The sequence below is a fragment of the Gymnoscopelus microlampas genome (assembly GCF_963454915.1).
Source record: "Gymnoscopelus microlampas genome assembly, chromosome: 22".
Classification (NCBI taxonomy): Eukaryota; Metazoa; Chordata; class Actinopteri; order Myctophiformes; family Myctophidae; genus Gymnoscopelus; species Gymnoscopelus microlampas.
In genome coordinates, this window is record NC_139959.1 from 36,922,645 (window position 1) to 36,943,993 (window position 21,349).

The 21,349-nt window shown below is 42.7% G+C and overlaps 1 protein-coding gene across 1 annotated transcript in view; it reads right to left on the minus strand.

Annotated features, from left to right (window-relative positions):
- Positions 1-2,062: 2,062 nt before the first annotated feature.
- The window catches only part of tmem108 (transmembrane protein 108), a 101,214-nt gene continuing 81,927 nt past the window's right edge, over positions 2,063-21,349 (minus strand). Inside the window, exons 3-5 of the mRNA XM_084048799.1 lie at positions 9,376-10,770; positions 7,413-7,564; positions 2,063-2,323 (exon numbers count right to left, since the gene is read on the minus strand). Of these exons, the coding sequence (XP_083904925.1) occupies positions 2,207-2,323; positions 7,413-7,564; positions 9,376-10,770 (1,664 nt within the window). The 3' untranslated portion in view covers positions 2,063-2,206. The remainder of the gene's footprint in view (positions 2,324-7,412; positions 7,565-9,375; positions 10,771-21,349) is intronic.

The following is a 21,349-nucleotide window of genomic DNA, read 5'->3' on the forward strand; positions in this document are numbered from 1 at the left end:
TTGCCTTTCCACAATTTTCAAATGCTTGCGTCATACAGTCTGGAGCAACGGAAGCTCAGAAAATGATCATTTTCAGATTATAAGAGTGGATTATGATGCAACATACTAAAGCCTATACCGCTTGTGCTATAACCACGGCCCGCTTCTGTGACCAACGCGGAGGTGCCTCTCGCCTACAACAACTGAGGGGCCAATAAAGTATAGTTTATGACCGCGACAGAGCCACCTCTCGTGGCACACCACCGAGTGAGCTAAAGCGAGCGAGTTGCCGTGCCATACATTGCGAAGCGCCGTTCAAGTTATGTACCGATAGGCACAGAATCGCAAATCATGTTTTGGCGAGAGCGTTTGCCCACAAGGGCCACTCAAAGTGGCTACTGGCCAATCACAGCGCGTCCTTGCACAAGCGGTATAAGTTTTGGGATCACGCGGATGTGATGCCTCCTCTCCGCTTCCGTTTCGTCTTTACAGTCGGGCAAATTAGTCCTAATATCATCTAAGCATATATAGCAGAAATGTACATTCAAAAATAAAATGTAAAGATATTTCAAAATATATTTTCGTGAACGGATATGACGAACAGATGCCAGCTTCCACGTCTCTGCTTTAAGGAGTTGTAGTTCCAGACTCTATATAAAGCATTCGGAGATTGTGGAATAGTTGTCTGGCTACGCGAGACTATAACCTCTCACTAACTACTGCCAATGCAGTTTTAAAAAAACAAAACACAGACAATATCCTCCTTTACTAATATCTGGGTTTCAAACATTTTTGCCAGAAACCTTCATTAAACCCCTCGTCTCCCCCAAGTACTACGCAGGTGCAGAATTCAAGTTCAACAGGCTAAGTATTTTGGGCTTGATTTAAAAAACAAAAGCAATGCTAAAATACTTTATAACAGCACATTTCTCTCTAAAGCAGAAGTGGTAAAACAGCCACAGTAAACTCACCAACCTAAGCCACCGCAACGTAAAACAAAACCACATTTTGCTTTTCTTTCTTTTTTTTTATAAAGACATAAAAACTCTTATCACAATTAAGCTTTTTGTATAAAATGTACATCAGAAAAATATGCGAGCGCATCCTCATTGTAAATAGTTGTCCTGTTTTTACCTCATTGTTCTTTCACTCTTTAGGTCTTTGTGTTTTTCATATATACAGTATAAAGATGAGTCTCTGATGAATATTGATCACATATATAAAATAGATGATGACAGCGAGGGGTGGGTAGGGGGGAGTGGAGAAAAGGGGGAGAGGCTTTTATCTTGGGACAGGTACAAAGAGAAGCCCCAGCGTGCTTCAGCCAGTTGAAGGTAGAAGGACTCGTCGTTGGTGCTCAACAGGGACGACTTCAAACACAGAGAGAATAATACCAGAGAACTTCAGGAGAGAGAGACATATACCCAACTTCGACTGGTTTGTAACATATTTATTATTTTGCAGGGGTGACTGACGTCGTTTCCACTTGCGTTCCTTCCTGTTTGTTTGGCTCTGAGGAAGACGAGGAAGTGGAGACGTCAGTCGACCCTACGAAATAATAAATACGTGCAGAGACAGTGGTGGAAAGTAACTAAGTACATTTACTCAAGTGCTGTACTTAATTACAATTCTGTGGTATTCTTTTTTTACTTTACTGGAGTATTTCCGATTTTCTATACTTTTACTTCTACTCCACTACATCTCAGAGGCAAATATTGTGCTTTTTTTCTCCACTACAATTATTTGAAAACTTTAGTTACTAGTTTGTGGATTCATGATTATTACTACAAAACATACATTAACCACTTCAACCCTGTATATACTTCTACAAGCTCACAATTTGCGACGCGTTGTGAGCTTGTAGATCAGCTATTTTCAAAGGATTTTTAGCACAATTCATACTTTAAAAAAACTTGTGAAATGGGACATTCTGCATAATGAGTACTTTTACTTCTGGTACTTTAAGTATACGTTGATACCAATACTTTTTGTACTTTTACTAAAGCTTTAGTCAATTTTGAATACGAAACTATTTCTACATTTCCGTACTGATACTTTTACTCAAGTACAACGTTTGAGTACTTCATCCACCACTGCAGTGCAGACCAGTGGAGTGCTCCAGTATTTATATTTGGGTAAATAGTAGTCTCTCCTGAAGAAGAGCCCAGTTATTACTACTCTCTCTGAGTCTTTGACAGGTGCTTGGTCTCTGGTGGGGGGTCTCTCTCTAGATGTCAGAGGCTTTGTCTCTGTTGATGAAGAGGGTCTCCTGGCAAAAAGGATTGACCAGCACCACACTGCTGCCACTGTAGTCTCCGTTGGGGGGCAAACAGGTTTCATGCTCCTGCAAACACACACGCGTACGTACGCACACACAGCACACAAAGACACACACAAACACATTAACACAGGTAGCTCACAATTTTAAAGGAATAGTTCACCCAAAAAATGACTTATTTTATTTTCTATCAATGGACCGGGTGGCTGCTCAGTAAGAGACTCAATTGACTCTCTGGCGATCATCAAATTATTGGTTTAGGAATGCGACAAAAACAAAAAAATCTCCATGAATTCAATGCTTATTGATAGAAAATAAGTAATGTTTTGGGTGAACTACTCCTTTAATACAAGTTTAAAAAAATCTCTTTTGTACATTATAGTCTTTGTATTTGTTGTTGATGACATGTATCATTTTGTTAATTTCGTATGCTACAGTATGTTAATGAATTGAATACATTACATAGGACCACAATGGAAACAAGTCCGGCCCCAGGACTTTTTTTTATCCTTTTAGCTTTTTCTGACTAATAAAGTATTCAATCAATCAATTAATCAATGGTAGATAGCTCAAGACTCACTACTACAAGACACACACACACACACACACACACATCTATACTACTGTATAAGAGTCAAGTCACTACTACAGGAACACACAAAGTGGTGAGAGTGAGAAAATAGAGGGGAGGGTTTTAATCAGCGTTGCCATGTCTGCTTATTATAAGTGACTTTGGGCTTGTTTTTCTGTAAAGTCGCTTGTAACTATTGGTTAGTGGCGGGTTGCGTTTTTTGGAGCTTGTTTCTAAAGTGTAGTTGCTTATTTGGGCTTGTTTCCTAAATGATGTTTAAACCAGTGTTTCTCAAACATTTCCATGTCAAGGACCCGCCAAATGAATGTGTAATTGTCCGCGTATACCCATATGAAAACATTTGTGCCTGTACCAGATTTGTGTTGTTAAAATGTTTTTTTGTTAAAAAACGATTTCATATTTTTCACTTTCCCCCCAAGATTCTTTTGAAAATAGCAGATCTACAAGCTCACAACGTTGTGAGCTTGTAGATCGTCTATTTTCAAATAGCCGATAGATGTAAAGTATATATAGGTTTAACGGGCTCATGTGGCCTATAATAGTCACTTCTTTTGGGCTTGTTTTTCTATAGACTTGGTTGCTTATCTCTCTCACAAAATCTGGCAACAGATTTAGTGCAGAGGAGAGAATTGCAAACAGAAATGTACTGACAGCGCTGAGAGAGAGAGAGAGAGAGAGAGAGAGAGAGAGAGAGGGGGGGGGGGGGGGCAATGCAACAGAAGGGGATGGAGAGAGGAAAGGAGAACAAAAAAGAAAGGGGGAGATGGAGAGGGAGAAGAGAGGAGCGAGGGAGTCCTATAAGGATGAGAGCAGTGAGTCAGCAGTTAACGCCTACAGGGAGGGATGAGGGAGGTGTGAAAAGAGAAAACGATTTGTTTCTGCAGGAGGAGGAGGAGGACGGGGCTGTTAAAATCCACACAACGTGACTTGGTAATATCGGTTGCCATATATGCTGTGTAATCATCATGTTTTTCCACACTTATATGTCCTATGATGTCATTTGTCATCTCTGTCGGGTGGAAACCTCATTATGTCCAAGACTGTTTCTTTCCAGGATTCAAAATTCAAAATCAGCAAAAGACGTAGCAGATCCTCAAGCTCGAAACACGCCGCGTTTCGAGCTTGTAGATCTGCTACTTTTGATGTTTTTTGTGACACTGTAGTATGATCAAGTAGGGCAGGGGTCTTCAACAGGGGGTCCGGGACCCCTAGGGGGTCCTCAGAGTTACTACAGGGGGTCCGTCAAAACTTTGTGTGATTAAACAAAAAAGGTTTAATCTAAAACACAATTTTATACCATACGTAGGGGGGGTCCCTGCTTCATCTCTCTCTCAGCTAGGGGGTCCTTGGGCTGAAAACGTTGAAGACCCCTGAAGTAGGGTGTTCATTTACGAAAAAACACGAAATAGGATAGGGGCTGCTCGGGGTGGAGCAGTGGTAAAGTCCCTGCCCACCACCCCGGAGGTTGTGGGTTCGAATCTACCGTGGTGCATCCGGCTTTGTTTGGGGCGTCTATGCGAACACAATTGGCCCCGTGTTCAGGGGAGGGAAGCCGGGCGGGAGGAGTAGGACGAAGGCTCTACTACGTCCTCCTGGTGGGGGCTCCTCACTGACAGGTGAGTCAGTATAGGATACGACAACAGTGACAACACAACATTGTGTGTGGGGAGGAATTAATTGGCATAACGACTAAATTGGGGAGAAAAAAAGGGGGTAAAAAAATTATTTAGAGTAGCCTCTAAATGTATTAACCCATTGAGGCCTGAGGTTCCGATTCTGCAAAACGGTTTTCTGAAAAACGGATGTTTCTATATCAGTGGTTTTCAAACTTTTTCATGTCAAGGACCCCCAAAATGATATGAATTTGGCCGCGGACCCACATCTCAAAATATTTTGTTCCAGGGACCCCCAGAAGCAAAGATTTGAGTTAATGTTTGCTTTAAAAGAATGTATATATTCAAAGATTTGCACACATTTTCACGATTTTTCAAAAATAGCAGATCTACAAGCTCATAGCGTGGCACTCGGTGCCGCGCTATGAGCTTGTATATCTGCTATTTTTGAATAGCCAAAGTGTAAAATAATACTTTACTATTTTTTAGCTCAAATCAAAAAGTGACACAGATGCGTTCCAGGTCTAATTGGGTTGAAAAATAAATAAAAACAAAGAACAAGAAATAGTTAGAATATGGAGATAAGAGGTTTCTGCCCGACAGCAACGTTACATTAGCTAACATCAGGGTAACTATGGCGATGGGGGGGGGGGGGGGGGGGATGGGTGTGAAATGCTACAGGATGGTAGCAGCTAACGTTAGACAGCTAGCTGCTCTAGAGAGACGGAGGAGGAGGCGAAGCGGGAACACAACAACACCTGGGTGTCACCAGGAGGAGCATCCTAAACATGAGCCAACGTGGGCATCGCCCTCCTGTCCCACAGATAAGATGACACAGACGAGAAGGAGGGAAACAAAAGAGATAAAACAAATAAAAAGAGACTCTGTGAAATGGTTGCCAAAGGGGGAAACAAAAAAAAACAAAAAAACAATAGGGCATAGCAGTGCTGGCCATTGTGTGGTGCCACCGATAGATAACATTCATTTCCCCCATAGAGATTTCCAAAAATATTTAATATTTTAGCCTGGAACCAAGTCATACAGGCTCCTTGTTTGAATCATGGCCATAAAACATTTGATTCTGTGTCAAACAATATTTGAAAACCGCAAAAACAATTGGTATCTATTAAATCAGGGGTCTTCAACGTTTTCAGGCCAAGGACCCCCTAGCTGAGAGAGAGATGAAGCAGGGACCCCCTACTTTATATTGTATAAAATTGTGTTTCAGATAAAACATTTTTTTTTACTTAGTCTGCTCTTTTTTCCCTCTACACCTATAGCCTCTTTGCCGAAAATAGCCGATCTACAAGCTCTCAACGCCTCACACTGCAAGGCGTTGAGAGCTTGTAGATCTGCTATTTTCGGCTAATGTTCCCCTCAAAAAAGGAATTCTAGGGTTCAAGTGGTTAATGTAAAAAACGAAATCATATCACACAAAGATTTGGCGGACCCCCTATAGTAGCTCTGAGGACCCCCTAGGGGTCCCGGACCCCCTGTTGAAGACCCCTGTATTAAATGATAGTATATCATGTAATTAAACATTCAAATATTGTTTGATACAGAATCGAATGTTTTATGGTCATGGTTCACCTGGAGCCTGGATGGCTTGGTTCCAGACTTAAAATATATTTTTATGAATATTTTCGTAAATCTCAAAATGGGACAAATGAATGGGTTTTCTGTCTGTGGCACCGCAAAATGTTGAAATGAAATGGAACAAAGCAATGCAATGACGCATCACAATAATGTGACTTCCTTTTGAAATAGCTTTGTTGTCATTAAAGTCAAGTTCAAGCTGTTGTTCCAAACACTGCAGTACTGTCCCTTCCACAGCAGGTGGCACTGTAAGCCACCTAAAACACACTGCGGTAATTACTGTAGAAGGGAAGGAGATGTGGCAGAAGGAAACTTTGCACTGCTATTTTACCCCAGCAGTGGTGGAAAGTAACTAAGTACATTTACTCAAGTACTGTACTTAAGTAAAATTGTGAGGTACTTTTACTTTACTTGAGTATTTCTATTTTTCAATACTTTTACTTCTACTCCACTACATCTCAGAGGCAAATATTGTACTTTTACTCCACTACAATTATTTGACAACTTTAGTTACTAGTTACTTTGTAGATTTGAATTATTATTAGTTATTACAAAACATTAATCGCTTCAGCCCTATTTAAACTTTAGCTATTTGAAAATAGCAGATCTACAAGCTCACAAGCTTGTAGATCTGCTATTTTCAAAAACATTTTAATACATTTTATACATATGATACCTTATTTTATTTCTGCATTGCAGTATTGATATTTTTACTTGTGTAAAAAAAAAAAGAGTACATTTTTCACCTAAGCTAGGACTCCATGAGCCCCATGAAAGTCCCTGTAATTCATATCATCTGTAACCATTTTAGATGCTGGTTATGAATTAAAATATTGTTGTTGTCGGGCAGAAACCTCCTACCTCCATAGTCTAACTGTTTGTGTTTTTTCGTAAAATGAACGCCCTACTTGATAAGCGTCACACAACAGCATCAAAAGTAGCAGATCTACAAGCTCGAATAAGCTTGTAGATCTGCTACTTTTTCATTTGAATGCTGAAAAGTAACAGTTTTGGGACATAACATGAGGTTTCCACCCGACAGAGAGACGAGATACAGACTGTGAGAAGAGATCTGTGTGCATAATTAAATCCTTAAATCCATTATGAAAAAATGAAAGTAAATTAAAAAAATACATTAACCACTTAACCCCCAACATCTGTACTGAAAATAGCAGATCTACAAGCTCACAACGTGTTGCATCGCGACGCGTTGTAAGCTTGTAGATCTGCTATTTTCAGCAAAAGCTTTCCCCAAAAAATAACAGAAAAAACTGAAAAGACCCTAGTATGGAGCCGAGACTCCGCTCAACCATATGGGGTTTAAGTGGTTAAACAAACAAACAAGCAAACAAACCTCTGCCTCCAGGGAGTGTATCTCTCTGGGCAGCTCCACGGCGTGCCTGTTGAAGTAGTCCATGGTGATGGCATTGTTCCAGTAGCTCAGATTGTTCTCCTGGTTCGATGACTTCTTCTTCCTCCTCATGCAGCACACCGTCAACAGCACAGCTACAGACCCACAGCACACAGGGGAGTAGAAGTAAGTATCCTTCAGTGTAGCCATGGTTCACAAGGCGGTCATCTGTCACGACCGTCATGGATGAACTTCAACCTGTTTTTTGCACTTTCTCCATATTTGGCCCGTACATCTACATATAATAAACGTTCAGATTTCAAAAATAAAGTGCCTGCCCCATCCGTGGCCCCATGGCCACGGATGTTACAATTCCCTCAGAAGTACCTGTATCTTCCGTATCGTTCAATAAAAAGCATTTTAATCCAATCAGTGGCCATTTTCTCATAGAGTTCAAATGTATCAGAGTGAGCAATACACCTCCCAACTGATCGTGTCGTGTAGTTGAAAGAATATGGTGGAAATACAGAGAAATGGCAATCGCTCGGATTAAAATGCTTTTTATTGAACAATACGGAAGATACGGGTACTTCTGCGGGCCCGTACAATATTGTACCATCCGTGGCCATGGGGTAAGCACTTTATATTTGAAATCAGAACGTTTATGTAAATGTATGGGCCAAATTTGGATAAAGTGAAAAAACAAGGTTGAAGTTTATTCATGACAGTCATGTTTCAGGGCTACCTTTAATGGGAACCAATGGTTCATGAGTCAATGTGGCCAATAGGTCAGGAGCCTAGCTCCTGTTTTCTTAGTATGCAGCAGCTTGAAGTACATGTACAGTAGGCTAATCCCCCTGGACATGACGCTAGAATGCATGGGTTAAAGCAAAACAACATTTCACAACTGAAACATTTTGTCAGGCCAAGTTGTAATCTGCGATTAGTGAAACAGCGTGAAAGGAGTCCCCCCCCACATTAGAGCTCTTTGTTTCCTAAACAATTAGCACAATATGTAGAATTATGAGGTTTGGGTATTATCATTCTAAACCTATGTTCCTGCTGTTCTCGTACAGACAACCTTTAGGTCATTATTTTAAGATGAAAGGGTATTAGAAGTGGCCAAACAACAAGCAATAGAATTTAATAGATTAAAGAGTGTTTATTAGTTGGAGTTTTATTTCATAAGACCAAAGGTTAAAGCCTAAGTAAAAAAATTGAGTACTTTTTCCACCACTGCTGAGAACTTTAATCCATGAGTATGTCACATGGGACGTATGCCCCCAGCAGACAAAGGGGAACAGTTATACTGGACGGATGGATCCGTAGGGCTAGCGGTGCCTTCAAGCAGGCAATGGAAACACCCGCTGCTCCAAACAGCGTGTGTTACGGGTCAGAGTGACTGGACATGTGGAGCCAAGCAATTTGATTTGACGTTCCAACTGTGATGGAACTCCCGTTACGTGACATGTTGCAGACAGAGAATGTATTTGTGAAGAGTTTGTGTAAAAGCCGTACTATAGAAGAGTACCAAAGTCTTGACATCACTCCCACCACTGACCCTGTGGGTCACAGCGCTATTGGAAACCCCATAGGAAAATCTTAGATTGCGTTATACAAGAACTGTGTTCCAAAAATAAACAAACCACCCAGCGATTTTGACTGTTGTTTATGATATTGAGTTATATTTGATAATGTCTGTGTTTATAATCTTACCCTTTGGATAAATGAGTCAGTTTATGATTCATATCCATGTGAGTAAAATCGCCGGAGTGGTTTGTTTATTTCTGGAACAAAAATAGGCAAATCTAAGATGTGGATTCCAATATTTTTTTTTGCTGTGACGCAGGGGGATAGCGCCCTCTAGCAGCTCTAATGTCAGACTTTGGTGCGCTACAGTATACCCATGTAGCCTAGAAACTATATTGAGTGATGGATTTAAGCCTTCAAAAAGTGTTTTACTTACAGCACGAGGACACAGGCACACTGATGGCCAGCACGATCCACACGATGTCCATCTTCTTCAGGCAGATGGTGGAGCGCTCCGGCGGGTCCTCCAGGGCGGGGCCCGAGCTGTTGCTCTGCTCCCAGGGCTCACGAGTGGTGGCGGGGACCAGCCTGTTCAGGAAGTTACCGCTGGCCGTGGAGGCGGGTTCCTCCGAGGAGGACGAGCTGTTCCCCTTATTAGCCGTAAGGTCCTCATCGGCGGCCGAACTGCTGCCGTTAGAGAGCATGGACCCCCCTCCCTCGGCGGTAAGGTTCCCCGGCGACCGGGGTCCGAGAGGGGGGGCCGGGTTGTCCGTGGCGTTACCTGGAGGTGCCAGGAGAGGGTCCTCGTCCTCCTCAACAGTGGTGTCGTTAGTTACAGTGTGGTTGGCCGGGGTCGGGGTCGGGACGGGGCTGATGGGCTCTAGACCCGACGGGGAGGTCAGGTTCTCTGGAGGCGGGCTCTGGGCCGGAGAGACGGAGACGGAGGACCCCCCTTCGGCCTTCGGCTCAGTCACCAGCTCGGCGGTGGGGGGCTCGTTGCCGTCGCCGCCGTGCACCTCCCTCAGGGTGATGGTGTGATGCCTGGGGGGTTTGTTTCGGTCACGCTCCCTGAGTGCCAGGCCTCGGGCACGGTCAGCGTGACCCGCCGAGGAAGAGGAGGAGGAGGAAGGCTGGAGCTCGGTGGTGACACGCCGCAGCAGCAGCAGACTGGGGTCGGTGGGTTCCTCCATCGTCGACTTCTGAGGCTCCGAGTGATGATTCACGGGCGCCGGCGGAGTGGCGGCGGCGGCGAGCTGGGGATCCAGGATGTCTCCTCGTTCAAAGGCAGGCTGGGACATACGAGTCAGGGAGGTTTTTGGGGCTCCCGTCTCTCTATGTATGACGACAGTAGGGCTTGGATATCTGCTGGGACTGCTGCTGCTGCCACCGTCCTGGTTTGTACCAACAGTATCTGGGCTAGGGGCCGAGTTTTCGCTTTGGCTGACGACACGAGTGCTTATTGGCTGCTGGAGCCGCGGGCTGGGATGGGGCCTCACAGTGTCGGGGTCGACGGTAGCCGCGTCATGGTGGGGGGCTTCGTGGGGGGGGTCTGCTGTGATGTGACCATGAAGCCTGTCGAGGGAGCTGCTGAGCACTGCTGTGGCGAGGATGGTGTCCATGGGGCGAGCCCCCCCTCCTCCTCCGTGGGAGGGGGAGGAGGGGGGCCACTGCTCGCCGCTGCTGGAGCCTTCCTGATGCCAGTCCGGCTGGGGGGCAATGGTGGTGGGATGGACAGGGAGGGCGTGGCTTCTTCTATGGGGGGCTGCCATGGAGACAGAGTCCTGTGCTGATAACACCACCCCTGCTGGCAGTGCTAGGAATGCTAGAACACCTAGAGAGAGAGATGGAGGGATGGAGAGGGAGAGAGAGAGAGAGAGAGACAGGGGGGGAGAGAGAGAGGGGGCGAGGGGGAGGGGGAGAGATTATCAGAGAAGCATCACAGTGCACCACCTTCAGCTTGACCAGCTAGCATCTTCCACTTCAGTCGTCAGCCACTCCAAAAAAGCAGTTTGTGTCAGTGTGTTGTGTATGTGGATCTAAACGCACGTGTGTGTGTGTGTGTGCGAGCGTGTGTGCATTATGTCCGGCTCAGGCGGCAAGCATCCGTTTTTTAAATTCAGTCAGCAATTACATCCATAAATCCCTTCTCTCAAAGCTCACTGTTTAGCATACGCAGGTACAATACAATTGACTACTTAGGTGCACCGTGTACCTGTCAAACTACTTAAAAAACCTTACAAGACGTCCACAAGCACGACACCAGAGGGAGCTCCACAAATCACGTTCAACCCAGATTTGGCTCAAACCAGGGGTTAAATTCGTTCTACTGCTATGCCACCAAAACGTGGAATGCCCTGCCAACAGTCATAGAAAAGTGTGAATCCTTACTGTCCTTCAAAACCGCTCCAAAAAAACACTTGCAGGTGTCTGCCATTTGGAACTGGCCCCTGTAAAAAGTCAAAGATTATCACCGGAAATGACCCCCCCACCCCCTAACTGTTTACTGTACATATTTTTCTTTTTGATTACAACTTGTTTGTTTTGTTTTTGCATAGTATTGTATATTTGTCTGTCACAAAAGTTTCTATGAATTGAATACACAGGACCCCAATGGAAACAAGCCATAGTGCTTTCTTGGGTTCAATCCTTCTGTATTTGTATATTGGCTATTCAAAAATAGCAGATATACAAGCTCATAGCGCGGCACCGAGTTTTTTTAAAGAATCGCCTCAGGTCTTAATGGGTTAAAGTGTACTTTCTGTGCTTTTTTCAAACTGTTAATAAAGTACTGTATTCAATCAATCAATCAAAGGTGACTGTGTGAGAAGCCCCTCTCAGCCATGTCTTGCATCCAACACGGCCCATCAGGCTATAATGAACTGCACTGCAGTGTTTTTCACTTTGCCTGGTTTAAACCAGATCGCTCTGTTAACCTCATTATGCGCTAAATGTGTTCCGGTGGCCTCTGTGCATGTACCTGTACCTGTGTGTGTGTGTGTGTGTGTGTGTGTGTGTGTGTGTGAGCCAAACATATTGGGGGGGCAACCCGCCTTTGACTGCATGATGTGTCATTCAAAATAGGCTGCAACGCCAAATGGTTGCTATGCAGGATTCAGGAACACTTAAGTCACAACGCTCTCCGCTATAAGGATGGGAAATAACCCGGCGTTCGTTTGACTCCGCCCTGACCAACTCCTTGAACGCACAGATGGATTTGTGGATTCGTTTCAGGGTGTAAAAGAGGGGTCTTTTTTTACATTAACCCATTAAGACCTGGAACTGTGTCATTTTTAGATTTGAGCTAAAAAGCATTATTTTACACTTTGGGCTATTCAAAAATAGCAGATATACAAGTACAAGCTCATAGCGCGGCACCGAGTGCCGCGCTATGAGCTTGTAGCTATTTTTGAAAAATCATGAAAATGTGTGCAAATCTTTGAATATATATATATTTTTAAGCGAACATTTTTAACTCAAATCTTTGCTTCTGGGGAGTCCCTGGAACAAAATATTTTGATGGGGGTCCGCGGCCAAATTCATATCATTTTGGGACCTTGACATGAAAAAGATTGAGCACCACTGATATAGAAACGTTTTTCAGAATACTGTTGAGATTTAGGAGACATGTAGAATCGGCTTCAGGCCTCAATGGGTTAACCGAAACTTATTATGCCCACCTTATGAACATTATGAAGTTATTTACACATGAGGATGTCAGAGGTCAACATACTGGCTGCATTATGTGTGATCATCAATACACTATGATGCACACACATCACCCATGTCATCTAGATAACATTAACTATCATGCTCTCTCTGTAACTATGGAAACCTAATTTCCATCTTGAGAGAGAAGGGAGAGAAAGAAAAGGTAAGGGGGGAATCAAAGACTGCAATCAAGTGTGCTCACCATTATCATTCATTTTGTTTATTAGTACATTTGTGGGGACACATGCAGTACAGTATATACTGTCATATTGAAGTTCAACATTAAAGTGATAGTTCACCGCCAAAATGACTTTTTTTCTATCGATTAGTCACCCCATTCAAGTCTTCATAGACTTGAATTAATGGATTTTTTTTCCCGCTTATTATTGGCTTAGGAATGCGAGAAAAACTCAAAAATATCCATGAATGCAAGTCTATGAAGACTTGGCAAAGAATGGGACAAAAAATATCCATGAATTCAAGTCTATGAAGACTTGGCAAAGAATGGGACAAAAAATATCCATGAATTCAAGTCTATGAAGACTTGGCAAAGAATGGGACAAAAAATATCCATGAATTCAAGTCTCCATAGACCCCTTAACAGACGACGTCACACTGGCTGCACGCAGCCAGTATGCGCGCAACGAAACCCATTATATCAGGTCTCGTTAGGACGCGTCTCACTAGCCAACACACACAAGAGGGGGTTGGGGTGTGCTGAAACCAGTGCACCCCGAAACAGGTTGGGAATTGATTGCGTGAAACAATCACCTGTGCGTCCAGGCTCAATGTTAGTAAACAAATAATTGGTCTATGGGGTGACTAATCAATAGAAAAAAAGTCATTTTGGGAATGAACTATCCTTTTAAACATTTCTAGTCTCCAGTTTCTAACATGGCTTTCTGCTTCACTGTGTTTTTACCACAATGAGGTTGAGGTGAAAAAACTGTTACACCTAGGAGGAGAGGCAAAGTAATACCAGGAGACAGGGTGAGCATGATAAACAGTGGAAAACCAAATGAACTTTGCTTTATTCAGGGCACCGATGGCCCTGCGCATATACCAGGTTCTTATGCAGCCTTACAGCGAGTCGTGAGTTTGATTCCCGAGCACCTTTGCTGCGTGTCACTCCCCGTTTCTCTCTCTCTCTACAGTGTACTATCAATAAAGGCAGAAAAGCCCCACAAATATAAAAATATTTTTTATCATGTTTAAGGCATGATGCTTTCTTTGATTGTAGGAGAACAACTTCTCCCTCAACAACGTCAACAGACCAAGAAGCTGACCGTGTGGCCTTCAGGAAGCCGAGGAGACAGAGAGAGAGCAGAGCAACATCGATGGAGCTGCAGAGGAAAGGGTCAGCGAGTTCAAGTTCCTTGGAGTAGCAACACATCGAGGACGAGCTCTGACACACACACACACACACACACACACACACACACACACACACACACACACACACACACACACACACACACACACACACACACACACACACACACACACACACACCACGCATGTGAGGGAAAAAAGCTCAGCTGTGACTATATACCGATTTGGATTATTGACCCCTTTATTGACCCCTTCTTGTATTGCTGACTACGAGACTGAAATACTGCTCAAGAAAACGTTTTTCTTTAAAAAATAAATAAATACAAATGTATGATGGGTCTACTACTGAGTCCACCATGCCTGACAGGACCAGTCATGGCTCTAAATACAAATAAATGAACAACCTAGCATAAACATTTTCTGTTGTGGGATGCCAAACACTATTCAAGAGCCATGTGTTCAGGCTCACTGGGATTTTGTGACAACCACACTCATTATTATTGCAATATATACAACTATACAATTATGTTTTAATTTATAATATCAGTACTTTGAGCACACAAATCTCCCAAATTCCATATGCTACATTATTTTTCACCAGTTTTAACCTGGCCCCCTATGTCACTGTAGGCGTTTTTTGTGTGTTTTTTGGGGTGTTCTTTGGGGATTTTTATGCCTTTATTGATAGGTATACAGTAGAGGTGGGGGGTGACACGCAGCAAAGGTCGCGTTACGCTGTCAGGCTGGATTGCCAGCCTAGGTGGCTAGACGGCTACGCCAGCCGCCCGGGACATAGGCGACATTTTTTGTTTTAATTATTTTATTGAATTATTTTATTTTTTCACAATATTTGACGATAGTAATTGCCCTTTGGTAGTAGTGCCTCATGGGAATTGAAAGTTGGAAAAGCACTGACGTGAAGTCATTAATCATATTCCCTCATATTCTATCACAGACTCCCCACTACAGAGGGCGACGCCCCTGTCTTCTATTAACCAGGCCTGTCACGTTCATAATCCATGGAGCTCTACTACAGTCCTCATGGAGGAGATAACACCCACAGCCAGCTGTGATTTATGACTACTAGTTCTTCCTGAAATGATCTAAAGCATTGTTTCACAAACAATGGGGGTCGGGGGACCCATTCTTTTTGGGTCCCGAGTAAATACCCCTTTTTTTCAAAAAAATATTTAATAAAAATATAATTTTTGAAACGTTCTATAATTTTTCATAGACATTTTCAAAGAATAAAAAAATATTCCATGAATGTAAAAACCTTTACGGTCTTAATCTATCTTCATATAATTGGTTCACAACTATTGCTCATGATAATATGGTACCATTTATGTCTACTTGCTCTGTGTGTCAGAGGAGGACAGTTCAGAAACCCGCCTACCAGTGACATCATCGATGGGGAATCCAAGCTAATAGAAACTACGCAGGCTTTATATTCCTGGAAAGTTAGCATGCTATGGAAGTCATTGTTCTCACGTTAATAAAAGTAATCTACATAGTCATCTCTATAGTCAGTAGTCATCTGTATAGTCAGTAGGGGACCCCCTATGACCTCCTCAAAGACCCCTGGGGGTCCGCAGACCCCACCTTGAGAACCACTGTTGTACAGTAGCTTCAGTCATATTGATATCCAATCCCCTTCTGTTTCTACCTGGCAACACGACACTTTGCTGCTGCTGAAAAAAACATGAGGCACGACTCCCTTCACTAACTACAGTTAATATCAGAGTGTGCACGTGCGCGCACGCACGCACACATACACACACACGCACACGCACACACTTACACTTACGTGCACACGCACACAGATATGTAAGCATGCATACACCCCAGACACACTTACACAAATTAGCACACGCACGCACGCACGCACGCACGCACGCACGCACACACACACACACACACACACACACACACACACACACACACACACACACACACACACACACACACACACACACACACACACACACACACACACACACACACACACACACACACGCGCGCGGCTGATGAGTCAGTATGATCCGAGACTAGCATGGAATCTGTGTCTGATGTATAATTAATAAACAGGCATATCAAAATTCATCCGGGGCCGCCTCACACATTAATGTGTGAAATGTTAAAGGCTGCAAAATGCTTTTTAAAGCACATAAAGCACACGCTCATACAGTAAGCACTGAATATTCAAGGAGGTTAACCCATTAAGACCTGGAACGCATCTGTGTCACTTTTTGATTTGAGCTAAAAATGCATTATTTTACACTTTGGCTATTCAAAAATAGCAGATATACAAGCTCATAGCGCGGCACCGAGTGCCGCGCTACAAGCTTGTAGATCTGCTATTTTTGAGAAATCATGAAAATATGGTGTGCAAATCTTTGAATGTATATTTTCTCAAGCGACCATTTGTAACTCAAATCTTTGCTTCTGGGGGGTCCCTGGAACAAAATGTTTTGAGATGCGGGTCCGTGGCAAAATACATATCATTTTGAGGTCCTTGACATGAAAAGGTTTGAGAACCACTGATACAGAAACATACGTTTTTTCAAAAAACTGTTAGGATTAGGAAGACATTTTGTAGAATCGTTAGAATTAATGGGTTAAAGCGGCACTATGTACGTTTTTTGAATGAATAAAATGTAATTTTGTCCAAACTGTATGGTATGTTAATAACTTATACAATCAGGGCGGTTGTATTTAGTCTCCCTGCTCTTCTATCGAGACATTTAGATCGTGTCAAAGGTCATGTCTCACCTAGACACAGGATCTGACACGACTTTTGACCTGATGGTCAAGATTCAATTTATCCCCTGAGCAAGCAGGCCGGCTCTATTAGCTCAATGGTCAAAATGTCAGCACTTGCGCAGGAAACCGGGTTCAAATCCCGGGGTTGAAGAGGAAAGTTACATAGTGCAGCTTTAACCTCTGCTGTTGGTTTAATCAACGTCGGGTCCGGGGACCACCATGGGGGTCTGAAAGGACCCTTATGGGTCTGTAACTCTGAGAGTGTACAAACGGAACCAAATGGAGACGTAAGGGCTCCATTTGTACACCCTAAGAGTTACATGAACACTGAGAATCTTACAGTGTAGATTGGCGTCCCAAAGATGACAAAACAAAAACAAAAGGTTCCATTTGTACACTCTCAGAGCTACAGACCCACCCTTACGGGTGAGCACCAGACCCAATGTTGGGAAACAGTGGTTTAATCCATTTAGGAAAACATGGAATCTTTGAATATGCCCTTGAATATGATGGAATATGATTAAGAAATGAATTACTGTTATTTCTTTTCATATGGGCACCACAGTGAGTAGTCATGTGAAGAACAAGGACAAAAACACAAAATACAACATTGGGACAAAGGACAAAGCAAAACAAAGACTAGAACAAATAAGGCACCAAATTAACACAAAGTAGACATCATTAAAAAGGAAAAAAAACGAAAACAAAAAAACAGAATTACTGTGATTATGGTAAATTATGGTAATGAATGTGATACAGTAAGAACTCCTGGAACTTATTAAAAAAAAATCACACCCAGTGTGAAGTGAGCGGTGCTATTTATGAATTATTAATTCATCATGCGTCTCGCTAGCCAATCACAGCGCAGCTGCGAAGTTTGAAGTTAATGTCATCATGTGTCTCGCTAGCCAATCACAGCACGTCCTGCAAAGCTTAGCCTATGGGGGTGTTTTCCACAGCATGGCGTCACAGCGAAAGACGACGAAGAAAAACTTTCGCCACGGATGGGTCCTAAACCCTCCTATAGGAGCGGTTGCACCGCTAAAAAAAAACATACCGATATTTCCCGATATTAATTGTTTATGCTAATATCTGCCGATAATATCGGGAGGCTGATAATATGGGACACATCCCTAATAAAAAGTATATATATGGAGTTACAAGGGTTCTGTCCCGACAGTGTAATGAAGAGAAATGAGTGAAAGGGGCGGAGAAGAGAACAGCGCTTTATGAGCATCCATTATTGAGTGAGTTGAGGCACATGGGTGAGGCTGAGAAAATGAGAAGGAAAAGAGGAGCAATAGAGAAGGTCAGCTAGGAGGTGACCAAACATGAATGAAAGTAGAATCAAGGTGAGGAGTGGCGTGCGTGTTTTGGCTTTAACCCTTTAAGACCGGGAACGCATCTCTGTCATTGTCAAGACTTCTTTGGGCTATTCAAAAATAGCAGATATACAAGCTCATAGCGCGGCACTCGGTGCCGCGCTATGAGCTTGTAGATCTGCTATTTTTGAAAAATCGTGAAAATGTGTGCAAATCTTTGAATGTATATTTTTGTAAGCGAAAATTTGTAACTCAAGTCTTTGCTTCTGGGGGTCCCTGGAACTAAATATTTTGGGGTCAGCGACCAAATAGCCTACATATCATTGCCTACATCACCTTGATATGAAAAAGTTTGAGAACCACTGATATAGCAACATACGTTTTATGCGCACGTTTTCACGATTTTTCAAAAAATAGCAAATCTACAAGCTCATAGAGCTTATACAGTATCTGCTATTTTTGAATAGAACAAAGGAATCTTAAAATTACACAGATGCGTTTACCGGTCTTAATGGGTTAAAAGCTTGCAGTAAAAAGAGTTGTGCGTGTGCGTGTGCGTGTGCGTGTGTGTGTGTGTGTGTGTGTGTGTGTGTGTGTGTGTGTGTGTGTGTGTGTGCGTGTGTGTGCGCGTGTGTGTGCGTGTGCGTGTGTGCGTGTGTGTGAAGACAAGTACTTTTGATCCAATGCATTTGTGCACGCGCACACACACAATCCATTTTTCATTCCTGACCAATTCTGAATGAACATGAAGGCTCAGTCAGGAAGCAAACACGTGGACAGATTCTCTTGTCCTTCGTCCACAAAGGAGACATACAAAGGACACATACTGTACGAAGGACACAAATGATGTGACTGCATTTCAGATGTGTCCCTGTGACATGTGTGTGACACTGAATTGAAGTAGTTCCTTTGCCTCGTCGTCTTTGTCCAGATGGGACCGTTTTTTGTTAGCATTCTTATCACTCAGCCCAACCTCTCGCCTCCCCATCACTAGGGTGCAATAGTTAATCAAACTGATCAATTTAATCGATCATAAAAATTATTGATTAATAATCGATCCTTTGGGCATGTCACTATATACTGTAGGTGAAAAGTCTCAAAGATTTTCAAAAATATTTTTGTTGTATAAAATAATGCTTAAGTGCTTAATCAATTAAGACCTGAGGCCGATTCTACAAATTACTTCTAAAACAGTTTTCTGAAACACCTTATGTTGCTATAATATCAGTGGTTCTCAAACTTTTTCATGTCAAGGACTCCCAAAATTGTATTGTAAAATGTATTTGGCCGCGGACCCCATCTCAAAATATTTTGTTCCAGGGACCCCACAGAAGCAAAGATTTGAGGTAAAACAATATATATTCCAAGATTTGCACACATTTTCACAATTTCTCAAAAATAGCAGATCTACAAGCTCATAGCGCGGCACTCGGTGCCGCGCTATGAGCTTGTATATCTGCTATTTTTGAATAGCCAAAGTGTAAAATAATGTTTTTTAGCTCAAAACTAAAAGTGACACAGATGAGTTCCAGGTCTTAATGGGTTAATCAATTAAACGATGCATCGAAAAAGTTAATAATGGATAGCTGCAGCTCTATCACTAGCACGGTGATGGCATGGGAAAAAAGGAGTGAAATTACTATGAAATGATGCGCTGATTTATGTGACTAAGTCAAAGATATATTGGGAGGAGAGGGCAATTTATATGATCAACCCTGTAAAATTAGGGACGTTCTGAATGCATAAGAAGCCTGCTGTGTGACAGTCATGTTTAAGTCCTCCCATTGACGGCATCTCGGGGACATTAATAAATCATGTTGAAGACTGATCTACTCATCTGGCACATGGTCTCCTCTCACAGCAACTCCCCAATCACTTATCATTACCCTACAGTCAGAGTCAAGGGACCAGAGGCAGTGTTGCCATGTCCGCTTAATATAAGCGACGTTGGGCTTGTTTTTCTGTAAAGTTGCTTGTAAATTGGTGGTAGTTGCGGGTTGCAGGTTTTTTGGGGCTTAGTTGTGTAGTTGCTTATTCGGGCCTTGCTTCCTAATGTTGTTTAAACAAATTCTTCTCAAACACTTTCATGTGAAGGACCCCCTAAATTAATATGTAATTGTCTGCATATCCATATCTGAAGATATTTTGTGCCAGGGACCCCCATACCAGATTTGAGTTGTTAAAATGTTTCAAAACTATTTCAAGTTGTTCACTTTTGTGCCAAGAAACAACGCGATCTTCTATTTTCTAAAGAAAATCTTTGGGGGAAAAAAAACGTTTTGAATATATTTTGAAACATTGTAGCAACACAGATCTGGGTGGGGGGGCGGAGGATGAATACATATTAATTTGGGGGTCCATGTCTGAGAACCACTGGTTTAAACGACATTAGGAAACAAGCCCAAATAATCAACAACACAATAGAAACAAGCCCCCCAAAAAAACGCAACCCGCAACTACCAATATTTACAAGCCACTTTACAGAAAAAACAAAGCCCAAAGTCCCTTATAATAAGCAGACATGGCAACGCTGCTTGGGAACATGGGAAGGTGTAATCCTGCTGATGAAACAAACACCTCTCGTCTAAACAAACAAACAAACCATTATTGCGGTGCCTCTGTAATGCGCTAAGCTGCAAGACTCCATTCCGGAGAGAGGAATAATATTGTGGAGGCAACACTGCATCATGAATCCACCGGCCTAATCAATCATCCCCGAATCCACTTAGTGTGCAGGATATCAATGGTTATCCTCTTGTCTTTGGCGGTACGATCAATCCCCGAGAGAGAGAGGGTGGGGGTGGGGGGGTACTCTATGTGGACGGCAATGCGGGGATAAAGGATATTCGTCTCTGTCGGGTGGAAACCTCGTATGTCCAAAATTGGACATATTTTCAAATTCAAAAGCATCCAAAGTAGTAGCCCTGAAACATGACTGTCATATATTATATGACAGTCATGGATGAACAACAACATAGTGTTTGCGCACTTTCTCCCTATTTGGACCGTACAGCTACATAAACGTTCAGATTTCAAATATAAAGTACTGACCTCATGGCTACGGATGTTACAATTATGTATGTACGGGTCCTAAGATTAAGAAGTACCCGTATCTTCCGTATTGTTCAATAATTGTAAAATGTTCTCCCAGAGTTGATAATGTATCAGAGTGCAACACACCTCCCAACCGATAGGGTTGTGTAGTTGAAAGCATATGTTTCTTTTTTTCAATCGATTAGTCACCCCATGGAGACTTGAATTCATGGATATTTTTTTTTGTTTTTT